The 19,616-nt window shown below is 40.2% G+C and overlaps 3 protein-coding genes across 3 annotated transcripts; 1 reads left to right on the forward strand and 2 right to left on the reverse strand.

Annotated features, from left to right (window-relative positions):
- Positions 1–4,344: 4,344 nt before the first annotated feature.
- Positions 4,345–11,604, reverse strand: ttll1 (tubulin tyrosine ligase-like family, member 1). Its single transcript, XM_037695631.1, has 10 exons — positions 11,361–11,604; positions 11,146–11,269; positions 10,695–10,903; positions 10,421–10,601; positions 10,130–10,267; positions 9,910–10,018; positions 8,231–8,374; positions 7,517–7,603; positions 6,037–6,200; positions 4,345–4,474 (listed from the first exon to the last, which is right to left on the reverse strand). The coding sequence occupies exons 2-10, from the start codon at positions 11,256–11,258 to the stop codon at positions 4,345–4,347; spliced, it is 1,275 nt and encodes a 424-aa protein (XP_037551559.1). The 5' UTR covers positions 11,259–11,269; positions 11,361–11,604.
- A 550-nt stretch (positions 11,605–12,154) lies between these two features.
- On the forward strand, positions 12,155–15,652 carry bik (BCL2 interacting killer). The gene is made up of 6 exons (XM_037696073.1): positions 12,155–12,188; positions 12,273–12,301; positions 13,282–13,384; positions 13,546–13,698; positions 13,778–13,892; positions 15,144–15,652. The coding sequence occupies exons 3-6, from the start codon at positions 13,290–13,292 to the stop codon at positions 15,255–15,257; spliced, it is 477 nt and encodes a 158-aa protein (XP_037552001.1). The 5' UTR covers positions 12,155–12,188; positions 12,273–12,301; positions 13,282–13,289; the 3' UTR covers positions 15,258–15,652.
- Positions 15,653–15,681: 29 nt separating this feature from the next.
- mcat (malonyl CoA:ACP acyltransferase (mitochondrial)) lies at positions 15,682–18,874 on the reverse strand. Its single transcript, XM_037696072.1, has 5 exons — positions 18,250–18,874; positions 17,414–17,501; positions 17,028–17,245; positions 16,807–16,944; positions 15,682–16,072 (listed from the first exon to the last, which is right to left on the reverse strand). The coding sequence occupies exons 1-5, from the start codon at positions 18,658–18,660 to the stop codon at positions 15,797–15,799; spliced, it is 1,131 nt and encodes a 376-aa protein (XP_037552000.1). The 5' UTR covers positions 18,661–18,874; the 3' UTR covers positions 15,682–15,796.
- Positions 18,875–19,616: the final 742 nt, after the last annotated feature.

Raw genomic sequence — 19,616 nt, forward strand, 5'->3', positions numbered from 1 at the left:
GTTTTTTGCTCTGTGGGAGGAAACCTGAAGTACCAGATGAAAACTCACGCATGCACGGGAAGAACGTGCAACTCACCAGAAAGACCCTCGACCAGGATTCGATCCAGCAACCTTCTCACTGAGAGGCAACATCTCTACCAACTGAGTCGCCGTACAACCCTCTATTTCTGTGCTATTTAAACTAAATGTATTAAATATATTACATGTATGTAGAGTCTGACTTGTTAGCTTTGATCATGTGTATTTGGTTACTAAGCTACTATTTACATTTACAATGAACTTCTTTTTGTTGCTATGGGATTCCAAGTGCATGATAATGTGAAGTAAATGTTAAAAAAAAAGTAGAAAGCGCAAATATCAAACTATTTGCTGTATGCCATCCTACATAGTATGTTGACATGCTTTTTTAGGTTTGCAACTTTTCTTTCAGACTGAGCATATCACCCTTTAACGTCTCAAAATAATTATCCCACAATTTTCCAATTTAAGTCCAATGTTCACTATACACACACCCATTCCACTTAGTCAACAGACCACAAAACACTATAGGGGTTAAAAGGATGTGAATGACAGTTTATTTCTGGAAGGAAACCTTAAATGGTGAAAACAAGCAGGTGTCAAGCTTTTATTGTGAAATGTCCACTGGTGGAGAAGTCAAATGTTTGCAGGATTTAAGGACACGCGCCTAAGAACGCGCCTGCAAACTTTTTTTTTCAGGCTGGGGGGCCTCGAGGATCCGGAAGAGGATTTTACAAGGGAGAAGCAAAACAAGGAACCAGCAGAATCACACTTAACCTAAACTTTAAGCTACTTTGACCACAACAGAGGCAATTCCAAAATCTTGTTCTGAACAAAATATAAATACCAACATCTAATTACGTTTCAGCTTTTTGTCTATTATTTTGTCAAACCCTTTAATATTTGGATGAAGGATGAACGTTCTTACCATGGTGGTGCAGAGTTTAGCAAACAAGCATGACACATGCAAGCAGCTGATGCACCTGGGGCACAAAGGTTCATGTAGAAAGTAAATAACAGAACAAACAAGACATGCTGAAAGTTGAAAACTTTTTTACATTTTGTCACGTTACTGTACAACCACAAACCTGAAACTTCACTTTATGTGATGGACCAACGCAAATGAGCACACAACACTAAAGTGGATGGAAAATTACAGGTGCTGGTCATAAAATTAGAATATCATGAAAAAGTTGATTTGTTTCAGTAATTCCATTCAAAAAGTGAAACTTGTATATTATATTAATTTATTACACACAGAATGGTATATTTTAAATGTTTATTTATTTTAATGTTGATGATTATAACTGACAACTAATGAAAACCCCAAATTCAGTATCTCAGAAAATTAGAATATTGTGAAAGTTTCTGGTGCCACTCTAGTCAGCTAAATGGTCTCAGTCTAGTTCTGTATAGGCTACACAAATCATGGGGAAGACTGCTGACTTGACAGTTGTCCAAAAGACGACCACTGACACCTTGCACAAGGAGGGCAAGAGACAAAATATCATTGCTAAAGAGGCTGGCTGTTCACAGAGCTCTGTGTCCAAGCACATTAACAGAGAGGCGAAAGGAAGGAAAAGATGTGGTAGAAAAAAGTGTACAAGCAATACGGATAACCACACCCTGGAGAGGATTGTGAAACAAAACCCATTCCAAAATGTGGGGGAGATCCACAAAGAGTGGACTGCAGCTGGAGTCAGTGCTTCAAAAACCACCACACACAGACAAATGCAAGACATGGGTTTCAACTGTTGCATTCCTTGTGTCAAGCCACGCTTGAACAAGAGACAGCGTCAGAAGCGTCTCGCCTGGGCTAAAGACAAAAAGGACTAGACTGCTGCCAAGTGGTCCAAAGTTAAGTTCTCCGATGAAAGTAAATTTTACATTTCCTTTAGAAATCAAGGTCCCAGAGTCTGGAGGAAGAAAGGAGAGGCACAGAATCCATGTTGCTTGAGGTCCAGTGACAAGTTTCCACAGTCAGTGATGGTTTGGGGTGCCATGTCATCTGCTGGTGTTGGTCCACTGTGTTTTGTGAAGTCCAAGGTCAACACAGCCGTCTACCAGGAAGTTTTAGAGCATTTCATGCTTCCTGTTGCTGACCAACTTTATGGAGATGCAGATTTTATTTTCCAACAGGACTTGGCACCTGCACACAGTGCCAAAGTTACCAGTACCTGGTTTAAGGACCACGGTATCCCTGTTCTTAATTGGCCAGCAAACTCACCTGCCCTTAACCCCATGAAAAAATATATGTGGTATTGTGAAGAGGAAGATGTGATACACCAGACCCAACAATTGAGAAGAGCTGAGGCCACTCTCAGAGCAACCTGGGCTCTCATAACACCTGAGCAGTGACACAGACTGATCGATTCCATGCCACGCCACATTGCTGCAGTAATCCAGGCAAAAGGAGCAAAAACTAAGTATTGAGTGCTGTACATGCTCATACTTTTCATGTTCATACTTTTCAATTGGCCAACATTTCTAAAAATCATTTTTTTATTGGTCTTGAGTAATATTCTAATTTTCTGAGATACTGAATTTGGGGTTTTCGTTAGTTGTCAGTTATAATCATCAACATTAAAAGAAATAAACATCTGAAATATATCAGTCTGTGTGTAATGAATGAATGCAATATATTCACTTTTTGAATGGAATTACTGAAATAAATCAACTTTTTCATGATATTCTAATTTTATGACCAGCACCTGTATACGTGGTCTTCAACGTTTTGTTACAAATAATGATCTGAAAAGTGCAATGTGCCTTTGTGTTCAGTCGTCTTTACGCTGATACCCAAACCTGCATCCATTTTTACTCCTGAGGAAACCACGGCTTGAAAACACACGCTCAATGAAGAGGTCACAGCTGCAAAGCAAGACATATTTATCTACAGCATTTGTGAGCACACCAACGACAACCTGCAGATACTCAGTTCCTTTAAATGACAGTTTCTCACAAAGTTTAGCCCCACAGGTGGATGTGCAGCTTCTGTCTCAGGCTTCAGTGGGAGTTTTTGGTCTGAGGTCACCAACCAGCACATAGAGACATCTTGAAAGTGAAATCAAGCTTTTATTAACAAAGAACAGTGCAGAACAAACTAAAAGGAATTTGCTTTTTGAGACTAACCTCTTATTAATTTAAATGCCACAGAATCGTTCATCAAAGACTTTACTTGAGTAAAACAACAAGAAATCTGTCATTTTAAAAGAATAGCAAATTGTAAAAAAATTAGAAAATTCTAGTTATAGTTAATCCAATGTTTAACAAACACGGAGTATATTCCAGTAATTTAATCCCACACATCAGATGTGTTTCTTTGTTAAGGCAGGGCTGAACGATACAGTCAGAATCAACAGCTCGTTTTAATCCTTGTAAGGTTGTAAAAACTTTTCCGCACTTTTCTTTCGTTCGGGGATCTTATGAACGTCATTGATCTGACCCCGACAATCACAACTGTTGTCTGATTACTGAAGGCCAAGAATAAATTAATCCATGCCTTTAACAAAGGGAGTCACTGTTTAATTAGTTTAAAGTTCATTGTTTTCTTAGAAAAATGCCTCACTGTCATTCCTACACATCAATCAGCTGAGATGATAATTAGCACAATAATCAATGATAAAATCAGAACATGCCAAAGAGAAAATTAAAGATTAAGTCTGTGTGCAGCAGATCTGTCTTTTGTTTTAAAACACCATGACTTAATGACATATATTGGTTGATCCCCCACATAGTACCATTTAGTCCCTCTTGAAAGTATTAAAAAGTTGGATTTACCCATAAAAAGTGCTTTAATGTGTCAGTGAGTGGAGGAAATAAACAGTAAAGGTGCATAAAAGTCCCCTCCGAACACAATCATCTTTAAAATGGGAATAAGTTAAATTGCAAACTAGAAAATAGAACTTGTCATTCTTATAATGAATAAATATTTGAGCAAAAATAAATAAATAAAATAGGCTTTTTTCCAATACTGAAAGTTAGTTAAATTCAACATGTTTTTACTGACAATGAGAATTTTTAAAAAGGTGCAACGCCATTTAGTCCTGCTAATCCTATATCACCTGGACCTTTAATCTATGATCTTCACTCTTTTTCATGAGCTCTTATTGTTTTCTTAAACTCATCTCCACATATAATGTCCTTTTGTTAGCACCTTTGTGGTTGATCAAGTATCGGTGCCAGCAGTCAATAACCTTAAACACGTTTGTGTTTGTTGTGTCACAGTCAAAGTAAGGGTAAAAACAAAAAGGTGTGGTCCATGTTTAACTCCTCGTTCCCCGAGTTTCTGACCCACAGTGCTGCTCAGGAAGTCATGAGTCCACGTCATTTCCATGTGGCTGCAGCGGGGCGAACGCCGGCACTCCCCTTGGCGCCCTTTGAACCCAGCGGCTGACCTGAGCGGCTCCGAAGGTCACGCTCAGCGTTCTCGCTCTGCGCCTGCTCCTCGTCGTACCTGATGACAAACAGAGAGGCAGTGGAGTGTGTGAGGGTTCCCGTTTCCTCCTGTGAGCTTTAATATGAGGTGTGTAAACAAGGTGTTTGTCTTCAACAATCCTCGCACATCACACTGTGAAGGAATACGTCTGTCTGAATGCGTCATCATTAGATACAGGAGAGGCAACAGACATAGGCCTTCGATAGTTCAGACAGTAGAGCGGTGCACTGTGGTGGGAAAGCCACATAATTTTACTGACGTGTTTTAGAGCACTCTGACTACAATCATCTGACTTATAAACAGAGATATACCTAAACAAACAACAACAACAACAAAAAAGAAAACACTAAATCCTGGGCTGCCGTTTCAAACTTGACTTGGTGTAGAGGGCTCGTTCAGTCGTCAATGATGTGATCAAGTTGACAAAAAGTTATTAAGTCTTAATGTAGAGCTCCTAATTTTTGTTTGTGTGATTTAAAAAAATGTTTTTATAAAGGAGCACCAGAGCTGCTAGTTAAAAAAAAAGTTAGTCTAGAGCACCAAAGTTCATGCTCATTAGTCCCGGTATAAAATCCAGCACTGTTCAGTCAGGTCATCTAGATGGCTTCTTTTGTCGCTGAGACGTTTCACCCTTCATCCGAAGGACTTTTTGAACATTGTTGGATTTATAACTGGATTAATGAGCATTAACTTTGGTGTTTTGAACCACTTTGGCATGGTCTGCCTTAGAGGAGTTGACGGGGAAGACGGCGGGCCCCAGAAGCCATCTTTTCACCGGCAAACTGGTTTTATTCCCACTCTGAGAGCGTGCTGTTTGTGGGATTCAGTTTGGTTTGACTGAAGAAGTCCTTCGGATGAAGGACGAAACATCTCAGCAACAAAGAAACTGTACAGATGAACTGACTGAACATTGCTGGTTAGCAGAGCAGTTTATTACTTTTTAATTATTACTTCATAATTATACTCCCCGCAGAGTCAAACGTAGCCCAAAGCATCAAGTATCTAATTTAAAATTGATATTGTGTATGAAATTTTAATATAGTGACAACTCAATCTGCAAAACTCTTTCCTTGGTGTCTGATTTGGACTAGCAGCTTAAAAAGAATAAAATCTCCACTTTATCAAATGAGCAAAATACAATAAAGTCTTTTAAAATGAGCAAGCCATGATTTGAGATTCCTGGTTTTTGGGAATTAAAGCCAGCAGGATCCAGCGTACCGGAGCTACAATGATGTATTTTTAGAACCAGAGTCTGTGCACTAGCAATGTGGGGCTTAAAGGCCTGCCTCTCCCCAAAACACAACATAATTTTCTTTTAAGCCCGAAATAAATAATTTCAGCTAAACTTATCAAAAAAGGAATATCTGAACATGCAAGGTATGTGAACTATTTTGTCGTTTAAAAATCCCTCCAGTGAGCCAGACCAGAACCACTGACCTCCACTTACAGTCCTCCAGTCCACAGGGAGAACAGCTGTGAAAGCAAACTAACTGCACTGATATTTTTATCTCCCGTGTGTCTCTCTTTGAGAGTTCTCTGAGAGCATCGGAGTATGGCAGATGGTTCTGAAAGTCACTCACAGGACTTCATAGTTGCCCAGAGCCTCTTTGGGCGGACTGCGGTTCCAGCGACAGTCCGGGAGCTCCCCGTTGGGCGCAACGATGTTTAGGGTGTCGTTGATCAGGTTGTATTTGAGTATACGGTCATTCGCCGTGCTGGAGGTCAGCGAGGGCGAAGCGTTGACCTGAGGACAAAGAGATTTACATTTACATTTCATTCGACTCGCAGCTAATGGGTGGTGATTAGTAACGCAGCACAGGATCTGAACAGGCGCTAGTTCTTCCTGCTGTTACAGAGAATGTGAAAGGAAATGTGGCTCAACAGCTGTGTGCACATTAAACATCATAAAGAGATGAAGCGATGACTCAACATACGCTTGCTTCCACAAGTAGACGTAAGATGTTACTTTCTATATTTTTCACTTTAACTCTTATTTTCTTGACTTTGAACACGGGATGCTGAAGGATTGATGAAAGCAAAAATGGCCACTCTGACTCGGTTTCTGGAACGTGTTCGTCACAGAGGAACGTTTCTGTCCTATAACCAACGTTGCATCGCCCAGAATAGATCCAAATGGTGTCTGTTAACAGAAATAGTTCAGCCCTAACCTGGAAACACTGTGCAGCTGTCAGAACGAGTGCAATGGGTTCGTAGCCTGTGTACAGATGGAAAACAACCCGTCGACAAACAGCTTTTATTGGACGTATCTGTTGTTTTACAAATGCTTTCTTCTCCAGTTCAGCAGGGTCTGGGAGCTTGAATGTAACGGTCAAACCTTCAGCCCGCATATATGGACAGGAAGACACATGGTCAAAGTAACTGAGATATTTAAAATTATTCAGATGTTAAAAAATGGAAAACATATGTGAATTTGCTATGAAAACGTAAAACTATAAACAAACTAGTCAAAAAAGAGCACATTTTATTAAGGAGGACGGGTTATGGTAAAATATTCTCCTTTAAACATCTGTACAAAGTTCAACATCGCCCACCGACAATGAACAGATGATAAAATTTTTTGCTCATGTCTTGGTGTGTATGTGTGTGTGATTAGCTAAATAAGTTTAACAACTAATAGATGTAATTTAATGAAACTTTTAGAGAGTAATCGTCTACAGCAGATTCACTTTTGGAGTCAAAGTCATTCAAGATGGCCGCCACAACACAAAAATTGCTCTGACTCAGTCAAATTGACAGATATTGACCTAAAATTTGGAGCGGTAACAGCTAAGACGCATCACTAACACATATAGAGCTAACAGATCTTTGTTTAAAATGCTAATTATTTGGAGTAAAGTGTCTGTTAGCACAATATCTCATGAACAACTGGACGAATCTCAATGGAGTCCTGACGTAAGCCCAAACATCCAGGCAAATAAATTACAACATAAGAGCGTCAAGTTTTGAACTTTTACTGATAATGTGTGTTAAAACAATCAACGTATTTAGTGATGAAAGGTTTTTAGGGTGGCCGCACAAGTTGTCTGTTAATTCACTCACCTCGATAAGCCACGGCTTCAGCCTGTCATCAATAATGATGTCATACCCGTAACACTCAAAGCAATGCTTGTCATTGTTCATTACAGGCTGCAAAACAAAAAGGCAGAACAGATAAATGCGTCTTAGAAAGATTTGAATAGATTGGAAAGTTTTTTTCTTTTTAATGTAACTCTGACGGATTCATCACGGAAGGATGTTAGCAAATAATCAGAGTATAAATAGTCAGAGCTGTTAGCACACAGAGTAGCCTCAGCATTGAAAGGAAGGAACTGATCACTTAAGAGGAAAAAGGAAGTGAGCATTACAGTGTGTGCTGAAACTACGATAAAGACACAGGTGGTTTTGCAGCTATTTATTTCACAGAGTTGTGCTGCTGAAATCAATCTGCCTCGTGATAAACACACACGTTTTACCAAGCTGTGTTTCGATCTCTGTTTCGATCCGTTTTCAGAAGGGAAAAAACTCTGAAACTCACCGTACTCCACCTGGCTCACTTCAAATGATAACAGACCCTATGACCATATGCTAATGTTGTTTTATAATTAAGAGGTTTAGAGTTTTTAGTGGTGGAAAAGACAGATATTTCTCAATTGCGTGGCTGAAAGAGTCATAGTTTATATTGAGTACAGCAAACCGCAACAACTTGATTAATATTGTATTTTTTCATCCTAAGTCAAATTGGAGTAAAAATACCTCATTACCACACAAACTTACTGCTACGGCCTTCAGCGACTGCACCACGATCCAGTGGATCTGGTCAAAGAGTCGGTTTGTCACTTCCTTCCCTCTGGTGCTCTCCAGGTACAAACGCAGGTTACTGACTGTCCACTTGCCTCCGTGAACGTGGTTGTAGTCGTCCTGCAGATAAGAACTCAGTCAAACTGGAAGCCAAATGCTTTATGTGTTGATTCACATCATAACAGTACGTTTTACCTTCAAGAAAATCAGAATAAGCTTTATTATCATTGTACTGGGATACAATGAAATTATGTTCGTACAGTCGTCCGCAAGATGGGCGGAGTGCACGTTGCTGCTGCTATAATAGCGCGGCCCCTTATTCTTTATCAGAATACTTTTAGATAGAAAAAGGTAAGAGCCATGAGGATGGATAGTGGTATTACAAAAAAGATCTCTTCACATCTTGTCCTGTCAGGACACGGTTTGAGACGTTGAAAACTCTACCAGCAAGCACATTTATAGACATGATTACATAATGCATTTGACGTCAAGACGTTGAGATTTGTCCGTGAGCACTTTCAGATAGGCCACAGTCCTGACATTGTTGTTCAGCCGGCATTTCAGATAAGTCTGCACAAAAGTTCTCGGGGGGTGCGCGATAAACAAAGCCTTGTCCCTAGTTAACCATGTCCCAGGAGAAATTTGATAGCCAGCTCGTATGAAAGGCCAAACGGGGGAGCCAGATTCAGATAAGCCACAATTGTTGATTTTCTTCAGGCAGACTGTTTTTTTCTTGTCAGCCTCGAGTCCTGCTGGAACTTTCCCGTTACAAAATGGCCAGATTTATGGGTATTTCACTCCACTGATCCGTGTCATGAGCCTTCCTCAAGGTCGATCCCAACATGCTGGCGAGTCCTAGAAGCCGCAGGCGGCCTGCGATTCTCACAAATCGCCTCCATCTTACGGTTTAGCTCATAAATCAGCTGATTTTGAGTCCTCATAGCACGAACCAAATCTTCGCAAAGACTTGGAAGCTTTGCCACGGCCGAAACTGCTGCCGAAGTCTTCTTCAAGCGTCGATAAAACAGAGCCCCGCCAATGCCAAAAAGAAGAAACCCTGCTATCATAAATCCAAAATATATAAACGTCTTCAGCGTCCTCCTAAGTCAGAGCTGAGGGACGCATCAGCTGCTAAACTCCCCACAGATCCCTGATGTACCCCGCAGCGTGAGTCTCAGCCGGACAAGAGGGTTTTGTTGAAAAGATTTTGTCAATTGCGTTTAAAAGTCCAGCTCACCAGATCCATAATAGTATTTTTCGTGCGAGAGATGTGTACCAGGAGCTCCAAACACACAGAGAGCAAAGCAGGAGGAAGAGGAGAATGGGAGGGAGAGGAGAATGTGTCCGCCTTGAGCGAGAACCAGAGGAGAAAAGGAGAAACAACTGAATTTATCAGGGGTTGCTTTTGTGCTGAATTACAAAGTCCCAGTTTAACCTATGTGAGTGCTAATCAGTTTGTACCAACAGATGATCAAGTTTTCTTGGTCTTTAAAAGCTTGGGGTGCAGTTTGAGACGTTCAAAATGAACAGTGGGTGCTACAAGCTGCTGTTGTAGAATTTGTGAAGAATGAATTTGTTTACATGAGAAATGCGGCAGAGCTGCAAGTAGAAACAGATGGTTCAGTGATGCCTAAAATAAAGTTATTATAACTCACTCCGTGTTTTTGGATGGCCACATTAGTGAGGTGAACAAACATGTTGTCCAGTTCACTGGTGCTGGGGGTGTACTTCACTGTGCAGAACCTGCAGAAGCCCAGCTTGTACCTGAGAGTCAGAGACAGGGCAGAAACCAGTGAAATACAAAACTAATTTATTCCAATGTATAAATATTGTGAATTAAATACTTCTCCATCTTGAAAGAGTCTCCATGCCTACATGTAACATTTCAGGGGCCGGTATGTTGTCACCAGAACATAGAGGCGCAGGTCGAACTTCTTCCCTCCTATCAGCAGAGGATTGTCAATGTACAAAGAGATCACGTACGCCTCTTTCCCACTGGATGCTGCCACAAACCTGGAAGAAGAAGGCAAAAACTGTATAAGCTCTAACAATCTGCCACCAAAAGTCCATTCAACTGCACAGAAACTTTGTTAGAAGATGATAATCTGAAATAAAGACACGCAAGATGGCACTAACAAATAAATATCAAGCCGTGTCCCGACTCACGTTGAGGTGCGACTGTCCCTCGACCACTTTTTAATCTGAGACAGCTTGTTGATGAGGAAGATGCCTTTGCCCTGGGCCTTCCCACAGGGCTTCATGATCCAGGTGCTGGATGGATTCTTACGAAACTCCTCCACGAACAAGTTATAATCAGCAGGAAGCATGAACGTCACAGGGACAAAGTCTGTGCAAAGAGGGTGAAAATAAATAAATAAATGCTTTGCATGGGAAAAGATATGTTTGCATTTCTACACTCCTCCGTGTCAATGAAGAGCACCTAAATAAATGTATTTCCCATTCTCATCCTTCTCTGCAAGCAGACTGTTTTCCTTTTCTAGCTCTTTGCGGTAGCGTTTGATGTTCTTGATCATCAGGTCCTTTCTGGTCAGCTCGTAGTGGTTGGGGAAGTGGTTTACCATCTGCTCATCAGACAGGCGGTAGCCAGTGTCCACGCTGAACACATTCCTGATAGTCTGGATGCTCATCCTACATGTTAAGACAGATAATTGCATCAAAGTAATTAGAAAAGGATTAAACGCTTCATTTGATATTTTCAGGCTCAACAAAAGTTACAGATACTTGATTTACTTGTTGCATTTGAATCTCTAGTTTGTTGTATCCATTGTCACAAAAACAAACATAAGGTACCCGTAGAAAAGATGAAATGTACCCTTCTTTCCTAACACAACTGCTCTATTGAGAATTGTTGGAGATGATTTTCTACCCACCAGTAGAAATTCCAATCCTCGTTCTCTGTTACTTGAATCCAGTCCCTTTTTTCAAAGTTATTGATGAGCACAGATTTCTCAATATCTGTCACCCACTTCACCTTACCGGCCATGGTGCCTCCCACTGAGGAGGAGCACAAAACCACAGACAGAACAGCAGATAAGCAAACAGCAGCAATGCTCTTAGTCATTTTTCTCAAACTGCATTCTGTTACCTTGCACCAAAGCATTCAGGATCGCCCCTAAGCTTTATATCCGGTCTGCTACCTGCATCAGCTGGTCTCACTGTCTCCTTTAGCAGGATGCTGAATCCTCCCCGGACTGCTGCTGCAGAGACATCATCATCCAAACATGCACTCCTGACTGACTTTAAAGCAGTTTGTTAGCTTCACCCAGAACGAGAAAACACACCGCGGCCATGTTAGCTGTTTTATTAACCAGCAAGCTGTAGCTATTACTGGTCCGAGACGCACCGGAGACAACGCCCAGGATGGTCAAACTACAACGAAACAAGTCTGTGCCAATAAAACCTAATGAAAAATATAAAATATACTATAATGTGGCATGTATTAAGCAAATGGACCAGGAAATGTCTAAAAAAAAAAAAAAAAAACCTGAAAAGATTTCGTTGGGTGGTTAGCCTGGTTCTTCCGGGAAAATAACCTAGCAACGGATGACGCGGTGACGTCAGCGCAGCGTGTCATTACCAAGCACTGCCAGCAGGGGGCATCATCGGACTAGCTGTTGAATATTTAAACATTTCACGTCACATATGGTGGCGCTGTTCTTTACATGTCCAGTCTGCAGATCGCTTACCGGCCTTTTCTCGTTTTACAACAACAAAGACTTCTGCAACAAATGCATAACTTCCTAAATATTAAATTGTGTTGAAAAACACTCCATATCACCAACATCTGCATTGAATGTCGTGTCTGTGAAGGTTCTATCGCCCCCTGGTGGTCACTCTCTACCAGGTGATGTTGTTTTGCATAGGCGTGGCTTCAAACTGTATTTTACCTGAGAACAAGATTAAGGACGCTGCTGTGAGTACAAGCTTGTTCACATTATTAATTTCAGCTTATCACGACTTTTTAGCGTTAACCACAATGTTTTTGTATCTATTACAGGGCGGCGTCTTCTTTAATCTACACAAAAGGTAGTTTTACTTTCTTTTTCACTCTTCATGCATCTGTTTACTGTCAGGGCGTGATACTCCATCCTGTTCGATTAATATGAGCCAAAATACACATTTAACAGAATACAGTATAATACACATGTTGATGTTAAAATGTATTATAATAGCAGGCTCTATCCAGTAAGTGTTTTCTTCCAAACGACCTTTGTTTGCTTTGGGTCAGAGGGATGACTTCATCTTTTTGTTATGACAATAAAGAAAAGTGATGTGGGCTTTTATTACACGAGCTGATGCCTCAAATGTCCACATTTCAGAGTATTCTGGTTGTGTTTTTTTTTAAGGTTTTTAAAGTAAGAGCTATATTTTAAGGTGTTTTCCTTCAAATGTTAGTCAAAAAATATTCAAACATTATAATAATATCAAATATTAGTCAAAACTGAAAAACATTAAAGCCATTCATTTATTTGCAGGGATGTCTGGCTGTCAGAAACTGCAAACAAGCAAAAAGCTGAAGCTTTGTGGAAGATTATTTGGAGTGTGTGACTTTTTATTCCTTTTTAGTGTGGCCGTTTGGTTGATTTGAGTTATGGAAATGTGACATTTGCATGAAGGGATGTGAGTACAACAGGGATGAGCTCAGGTCAGGTGCACAGAGGAGGGTACAAACCTTCAAATAGAGTCGAGCACGTTTTGATTACAGTCATAAAGGCAAATTAGAGCGACAGTTTTAGCATAAAAAGGTCCCAAACCATAAGGAAGTGAAAGACAATTTGGTTGAAGTGGACATGAAAAAGATGATGTCATCTCTTCAGATCTGTTTGTCTCTTTTTTTTTTTTTTTTACCTTGACTTTCTCCCTGGTAACACAAGCGCCACCTATCCTGGTCACGTGATCTGATGTTTGCACAAGTTGTTTGTGAACGTTAGAGATAATGCAGAATCACACTGCGTAGCGAAGTCGCCTACTAACATGACAACTTTTCATATTTATGCTCTTCTCAGAAAGCACAATGGTCGAGCAAACGAGACGCTCAAATCACGTGGTGACGCTCCAGGCTGGACCTGGGCAGGCGGACACCAGCGCCCCGTTTGACATGAACTTCAGGTACAGTTCAAACTGTTTCCGCTTCAGTTGTCAACAACAAAACAGCTGTTGTGTCCCTGCTAAACACACAAGGGACGCGTATTCCCCAACAACAAACACTGTCCCAATCTTCATCGTCTGTCCCACTAAAGAGAACACATTCCTGTCTGTTCCTGCTTCAGGATCAGGGATGCGGCTGCGAGGGTCATTGGCCGTCACCTGGCTGTGATCGGAGACCAGTTGGACCGGGAGTGGGCCGGGAGAGATCCAAACCAGCCACCGACTCCTCTCCACCTGCTGAGACCTGCCCAGTCTCTAACGCAAACCATCTATTGGTATGAAAACGCCTCTTGGAACCGAAACGATCTCCTTAAATCTTTGTGTTGGCAGTAAACTGGAACGGTTTCTTTGCAGGGATGTGCACAGTCAGCTTTGGGGCTTTCAGGGTCTGTTCGCTGCGCTGAAGACCTGGGTTATGAGCACTGTGCCTGGGCAGGGGAACTTCCGAGCCAAGGCCCTGACAGCCTGGGTAACTGTCTCTAATCTTCACGATCTTTGCTGCAAAGCCTCAGAAACATGTTTAGGAACGAAGAAAAACTGTCTTCCCATTTTTTTAAAATTGAGAAACATTCTGGGGGCTCGTTGCTACGGGTCTCTATACAAGCAGTGCAAGAGTTTGGTTCGCATTGCCGCCAGTGCTGGACCGCTTCATCATAGAGTTGTAGTACTTGAGACCGGACTCGAGACCACTTTTTGGTAGTCTTGTCTCAGACTCGACCACATTTGGTCTCGGTCTTGTCTCGTGATTTTGTTTCAAGACCACAACTGTGGAAATATCACTAAATTGCCAGATTATTGTTTAGTTTATTCGTTAACATCTTTGTTTTTATTGGATGCAAAACGTACTGGTTCAAATCCAATCGATAATGTGACTCGTTGCTAAATACATTTTTTGTTACCGCTGTCACGCCCACCCTCTTTCACTTGAACGCACTCCCAGTGTTGCCAGATTGGGTGGTTTACTGCTAATTGGGCATTTTTCATTCTGATTTTGCTGGGAACTCTGGGAAGATTTTTGTTGGATTGTTGCGTTTTGCCACATATTGTTAAATTACCTTGGCTTGTACTGATGTTTGTTCATGTTCAAACTGTAAATATAGCATTATATTGATTGGGTGGATTTTTGTGTGATGTGGTAGTTTTTAACAGATTTTTGGGCTGGAAAACCTCATCTCTATCTGGCAACAATGGTCACTCAAAGACAGTGAGAAGTGATTGTCTGGGCGCAAGTGAAGATGTCTGCCATATCATTAGTTATCAAATTTGGCTATTTAAAGAACAAAGAATATACTTGTAACTAATATCACTTATGTAATTTTAGGTGTACATCTACTTTACTGAAACCACTGTGCAACTATACGGTTATCTATAGTCTTGAGTTTGAACTTATGAAGAGCGTTTTGCCAGTTTTTTAAGGCTTGGCATGTGATGAAACTGCTTCCAATGAAGTTAGGCCATTGAATGTCTGATTTCTTTGTTATGTAGCTTTGAAAATGTATAAAAGCTGATATATTAATTCAAAAGCAAAGTTAAAGTTGCAGTATATAACTTCTATTTAAAAAATATATATATTTTAGTTGAGGTCTTGGTCTCTCCATCTTTATTTCACAGAATTTCAGCTTCTTATAAAAAGTTTTTGTCCCGAGTCCAACTCTTTGCATCTTCCTGTATCGTATAAATGAGAAAAATAATGTAACTTTTTTTTTTTGTTATTTTCCAGGAGTCCAGCTTCAAACCAGTGTCCTGCCCTGGCTGGACTGGAGGAGCTCTTGTGATCGTGACGTTGGCTGCAGCCGGCATTTTCGGTGCGCTGTGGATGGAAGAGAGAGCCTAACGAGGCCGCGAGCAATCCTTTATACGTTTGAAAATAATTATCGCTGATTTGGTTTCTGCTCTTTAGTCATTATTTCTCTTGTTTCATATAAACGGTTTTAACGAGCTGACGGTGACTGTGGACAACTTCCCGGGCAACACGAAAGGAAGCGGACATCAGGAAACTGAAGGGCAGTAGCTGGGAGTTGGTTAAATCAGATTTACAATGTTGCCTGTAAGGTTTGCCAACGTTTTGTAGCAACGGTTGATTCACAGTTGTATTACGTTCAACATAACCTGGACTGGACTGTTGCTGGCCTGCAGTCTTTAGTAGTTTCTTACTGGTTTAAGAGGCCGAGATTTTTTTACGAATGACATGTAGCTTTGCTTATGACAAAGGACGGGAGCTGGACTTTCTGTTGCAGATTTGAGAAAACTTGTTTTTTCATGCAAATAAACTCCAAAATGACGATCGACGACTGCCTTGTTTAATTTAAAAAACATACATTCAAGATCTTAAGAAACAATTTTAGAGTCTATTTTTTCGTATTGCCCGATTCTTCATTCCTCCTCATTTGCGGTGATGTCCACATAATTGTATTTTTGGAAGGCCTTCCTGTTGCACATCTGAAGCGTGGAGCCCAGCTGCTTCCCAGGCCCGAGCTCGTACGTTTGAGGGAAGTTCTCCCCTTGCGACCTCTCGTAGATCTCGTGCAGCGTTTGCTCCCACTTTACAGGCGACACCAGCTGCTTTAGCAGGTTTTTGCGCACGTGGCTTTCGCTCATGTAGCGTTTGCCGTCCACGTTGGAGTGGACGCTGATCTCAGGACGTCGCACCTGGATGGCAACATTTTTAAAAAAAATTAATCAATTATTAAGCTCATCCATGGGGACTTACAGACTAAATACCTAAAAAAAAAAAATCAATTTATGTACTAATACTTTTCCACAAATATGTGAAGTAACAAGCTTTGAAACATGATTTTTCTTTATGTACAAAAAGAAAAAAGAACTGATTGTTCAGGGTCCTTTAAAACAGAATAAGACCGATGTTTCCATTTTCTCAAAATAAAAAAAACTTTGGGGAATAAATCAAAGGTTTAAAAATCTTTGAAATAATGCATATCACTAGCTGCCTTTAATTCCAAAGTTTTAACCAAAGAGCTGCTCATGATGAGGAGTTGCCAAGGTAAAGAGATAATAATTTGTATGAGCCATCTCAAACAATACTGAGATATGTGATATGTTGGAGTATGTGTTGAGGATCACTCTCAGATAACTGACCAATTTTAGCTAAATATCTCTAAAATTGACAAAAAGATATTTTGTGTTTTCTAAGGTTGCTTAGCTGTGGCGATCATCTTGAATGAGGTTGACTCCAAACAATCAGTTGTGGACGTACATAGAGCATTTACTTTCTGAGTTGCTAAAAAAAAATCCATCCTGTGGTTCACAAAGTATTTTACAAACACTGAGGCAAAACAAAGTCTTTGCTAGCAGACCATAAATATTAAAAAGTGTAACTCAGAAAAACAACGTGGGTTTCCTTCATGAAATCACGGCTGACTGACCTCCACCTGCTTCAGCACGTTTCTGAGGGGCTCAACAGCCGATGTCATCAGCTTGGTGTGGAAAGCACCGCTGACCAGCACGGGTTTGGTCCTCAAGAACTGTAGATGCCGCGAGTTCTGCTGGAGGAAGTTCAGAGCCTGGGAACACAACACAGCTCTGATGAAAACTATCACAAAAATGCAGAACTAAACTTTGGAGCTCTGTCATGCATGCTCCTCACCTGCTGGTGTCCTGCAATGACCCTGCCATCAGGGAATAAATAGCTGGCCACAGAACAAACAGGCTCCTGAACACTCAGACTCTTGCAGTGCTCTTTAGCCTGCAGGCAGGCATATTTATACTGAGCCTGAGGTTTGCCGATGACTGACAGCATCCCACTGGGGACCAGCTTAGAGGCTTCCTGCATGGCCTCTGCACGGACCTTCACTGCATACAGAGCTAGAGCCATAAAAGTAAAGAGAACAAGAATCGTTAACTATATTGTGGACAATTCACCCTGATATTGAACATGCTAAAACCTCAGAGCTGCAGGAAAAAGAAATGCGAGCAATCCTTATTTTTTGTGCTATTTAACTACGACTGGAAAAAATGGTGTCCTCTGTTTACCTTCTGAAAAGTTCATGGCTCCCGAGAACACAAGAGCAGCAAATTCGCCAACGCTGAAACCTGCAGCAGCGACACATGTCTCAATGGCCTGTGGACAGAGATGTAGAGCAAAAACAAATAGAATTTATTCACGTTTATTACAGCTGAGATGTCAAAATTCATAAACTTAACAAAAAACATTTAAAAAAAATTGGGTGTTCTTTCCTCTAAATTTAAAAGATCTCCATTTTTATTAATAATAAACTAAACACAAGAGTTGTAAACACTTTTTTTACAACGCAGTTCTTCACGAATTTATAAATTAAATAAGCAAAATCAGTTCTAGGTCCTAACACTGAACTGCTCCTGGTCAAATACAAAAGTCAACAATTTACAAAAAAACAAGCAATAAACCTGTTTAGGTTTAATGAGAACAACTAAACTTTTTCTTGGGTGTTCTTCTATTCTTTGACAGCTGCTCGGAGGTCTGACAAGTCAAATACCCAATATTTATCTAAGAAATTATATATATTTTTAAGATGCTAATATTTAAAATCCTTATATAATCACAGTCTCAAACCAAATTAGGACTTATTATTAGCCATAATTAGTTTTAGTTCACATTTGCTATGAACTGCTATTTAAGTAAATACCGGTAAATTCATTTTAAATAAAGTGACTTTGCTTTTTACTCTAAATAAGACTTCAAATTAATTTAGAGAACAACGCAGGTTTATAATCTTTAAATTATATGCTAGATTTATCATGTAAAGGATAGAAACTATAGCAGTGTAGAGGCTGGAATATCCAATTACTGTTCATTTCCTTCCAAAGTTATTGAAGCATTTTGTTGAGACCTTTGGGTTTTCATGCTGCAGCTTCTCCACCGCAGCCAGGGAGGTGACGAACACGGCCGGCTGACAGTGAACCGTTTTCTGCAGGTCCTCTTCGGGTCCCTCCAGGCACAGAGACAGCAGGTCGTAACCGAGGATCTTCTGCGCTGCGGAGAACATTTCGCTCACGTTGGGGTACTTCAGGAGCCCCTTGGCCATGCCCACAAACTGGGTGCCCTGTCCCGGGAAAAAAAACACGGAGCGGGTGCTGGGGTCTTTTCTCGGCCTGCGCTTCGGCACGGCATGAAGCTCATCGTCCGGAGAAGAGTCCGAAGAAATGGGCTGCTGTGTGGACAGTCTCCGGCTGACAGCGACTAAAGACTTGACCTTCCCTCTGGAGGCTGCTGCCATGCTAACAGACATTGATGCTAACATGAGCTAACAGCCTTTAATGCTAACATGAGCTAACAGCCTTTAATGCTAACATGAGCTAACGCCACTCAACAATGTATTTACGAGACAAAATAGACCTTCAGTTCGCCCGGAAAACAGTTCAGTAAAAATAAAAAAAACTTTAATTTATTCCAAACCAGACTCTGTTATCCATTCGGCATGACAAGTCACTGCAAGTCACCATGTTGCTTGACGAAATGTCAAGTTTTATTTTGTTTCCGGTTGAAAGTAAGGTGCCTTTTCAGGAAGCAGCGCCCCCTCTGGCCACAGCCGGTCATCGTTCGGAAATGGTTAAAATAAATACAGTAAATGTATTTGCAGTTCATCAAAATAAAGAGCATTTTAAAGTTCCTTACAAGATGAGCTAACATTGTTTTTTATATAAAATGAAAACATTTTAAGGTATTTTGAAGTGTTTCGATTTTTTTATTTGAAACAGCTTGTAATAAAAACATTTAAAATATAATTTTTGTTTGTTTATAGAAAAAAATAGATTTTTAAAATTTAAATAAGAAATAACTTCTTATTTCATTATTAAAATATTACAGTTCCTAATAAAGAGTTTATTATCCTTATTTTTTCTAAACAGCTTCAATAATCTTTAATCCTAATGTTTTATGCTCATGCAATCTATTGTATTTAACTTTTTAAATCTACACATCCATTATACTTTATTTCATGTCTTATGAAACTATTTTTGCTAAAGAGTATTTAAAAGATCGGAAATGTGAACATGTTGTCCGTGGTCCTTTGTAATATATATATTTAAAAAAGCCTAAATAAATGATAAATGATTTCAACAACAACAAAAAGATTATATAATTTTTTTAAATAGAATTTTTAAAAATAATTTTTGATTGGCTATATCTGGAGGATAATTAGTCAGGCGTTACTGCAGTTTGATTTTTATATAGATATATATATATATATATATATAT

Source organism: Nematolebias whitei, chromosome 22, assembly GCF_014905685.2.
Source record: "Nematolebias whitei isolate Nwh7 chromosome 22, NemWhi1, whole genome shotgun sequence".
Lineage (NCBI taxonomy): Eukaryota > Metazoa > Chordata > Actinopteri > Cyprinodontiformes > Rivulidae > Nematolebias > Nematolebias whitei.

What these genes read in the sequence shown, in the direction of transcription:
- ttll1 (XM_037695631.1), bottom strand. Translation starts at nt 11,258, where the DNA reads ATGGCCGGTAAGGTGAAGTGGGTGACAGATATTGAGAAATCTGTGCTC. An exon ending in CGGCCCCTGAAATGTTACAT is followed by an intron (nt 10,019 to 10,129) that starts GTAGGCATGGAG and finishes TCTGACTCTCAG; the next exon opens with GTACAAGCTGGGCTTCTGCA. An exon ending in TGAAGCCGTGGCTTATCGAG is followed by an intron (nt 6,201 to 7,516) that starts GTGAGTGAATTA and finishes CTTTGTCCTCAG; the next exon opens with GTCAACGCTTCGCCCTCGCT.
- bik (XM_037696073.1), top strand. Translation starts at nt 13,290, where the DNA reads ATGGTCGAGCAAACGAGACGCTCAAATCACGTGGTGACGCTCCAGGCT. An exon ending in CCGTTTGACATGAACTTCAG is followed by an intron (nt 13,385 to 13,545) that starts GTACAGTTCAAA and finishes TTCCTGCTTCAG; the next exon opens with GATCAGGGATGCGGCTGCGA. An exon ending in CCAAGGCCCTGACAGCCTGG is followed by an intron (nt 13,893 to 15,143) that starts GTAACTGTCTCT and finishes GTTATTTTCCAG; the next exon opens with GAGTCCAGCTTCAAACCAGT.
- mcat (XM_037696072.1), bottom strand. Translation starts at nt 18,660, where the DNA reads ATGTTAGCATCAATGTCTGTTAGCATGGCAGCAGCCTCCAGAGGGAAG. An exon ending in TCATTGCAGGACACCAGCAG is followed by an intron (nt 16,945 to 17,027) that starts GTGAGGAGCATG and finishes TTGTGTTCCCAG; the next exon opens with GCTCTGAACTTCCTCCAGCA. An exon ending in ACGTGCTGAAGCAGGTGGAG is followed by an intron (nt 16,073 to 16,806) that starts GTCAGTCAGCCG and finishes GTTGCCATCCAG; the next exon opens with GTGCGACGTCCTGAGATCAG.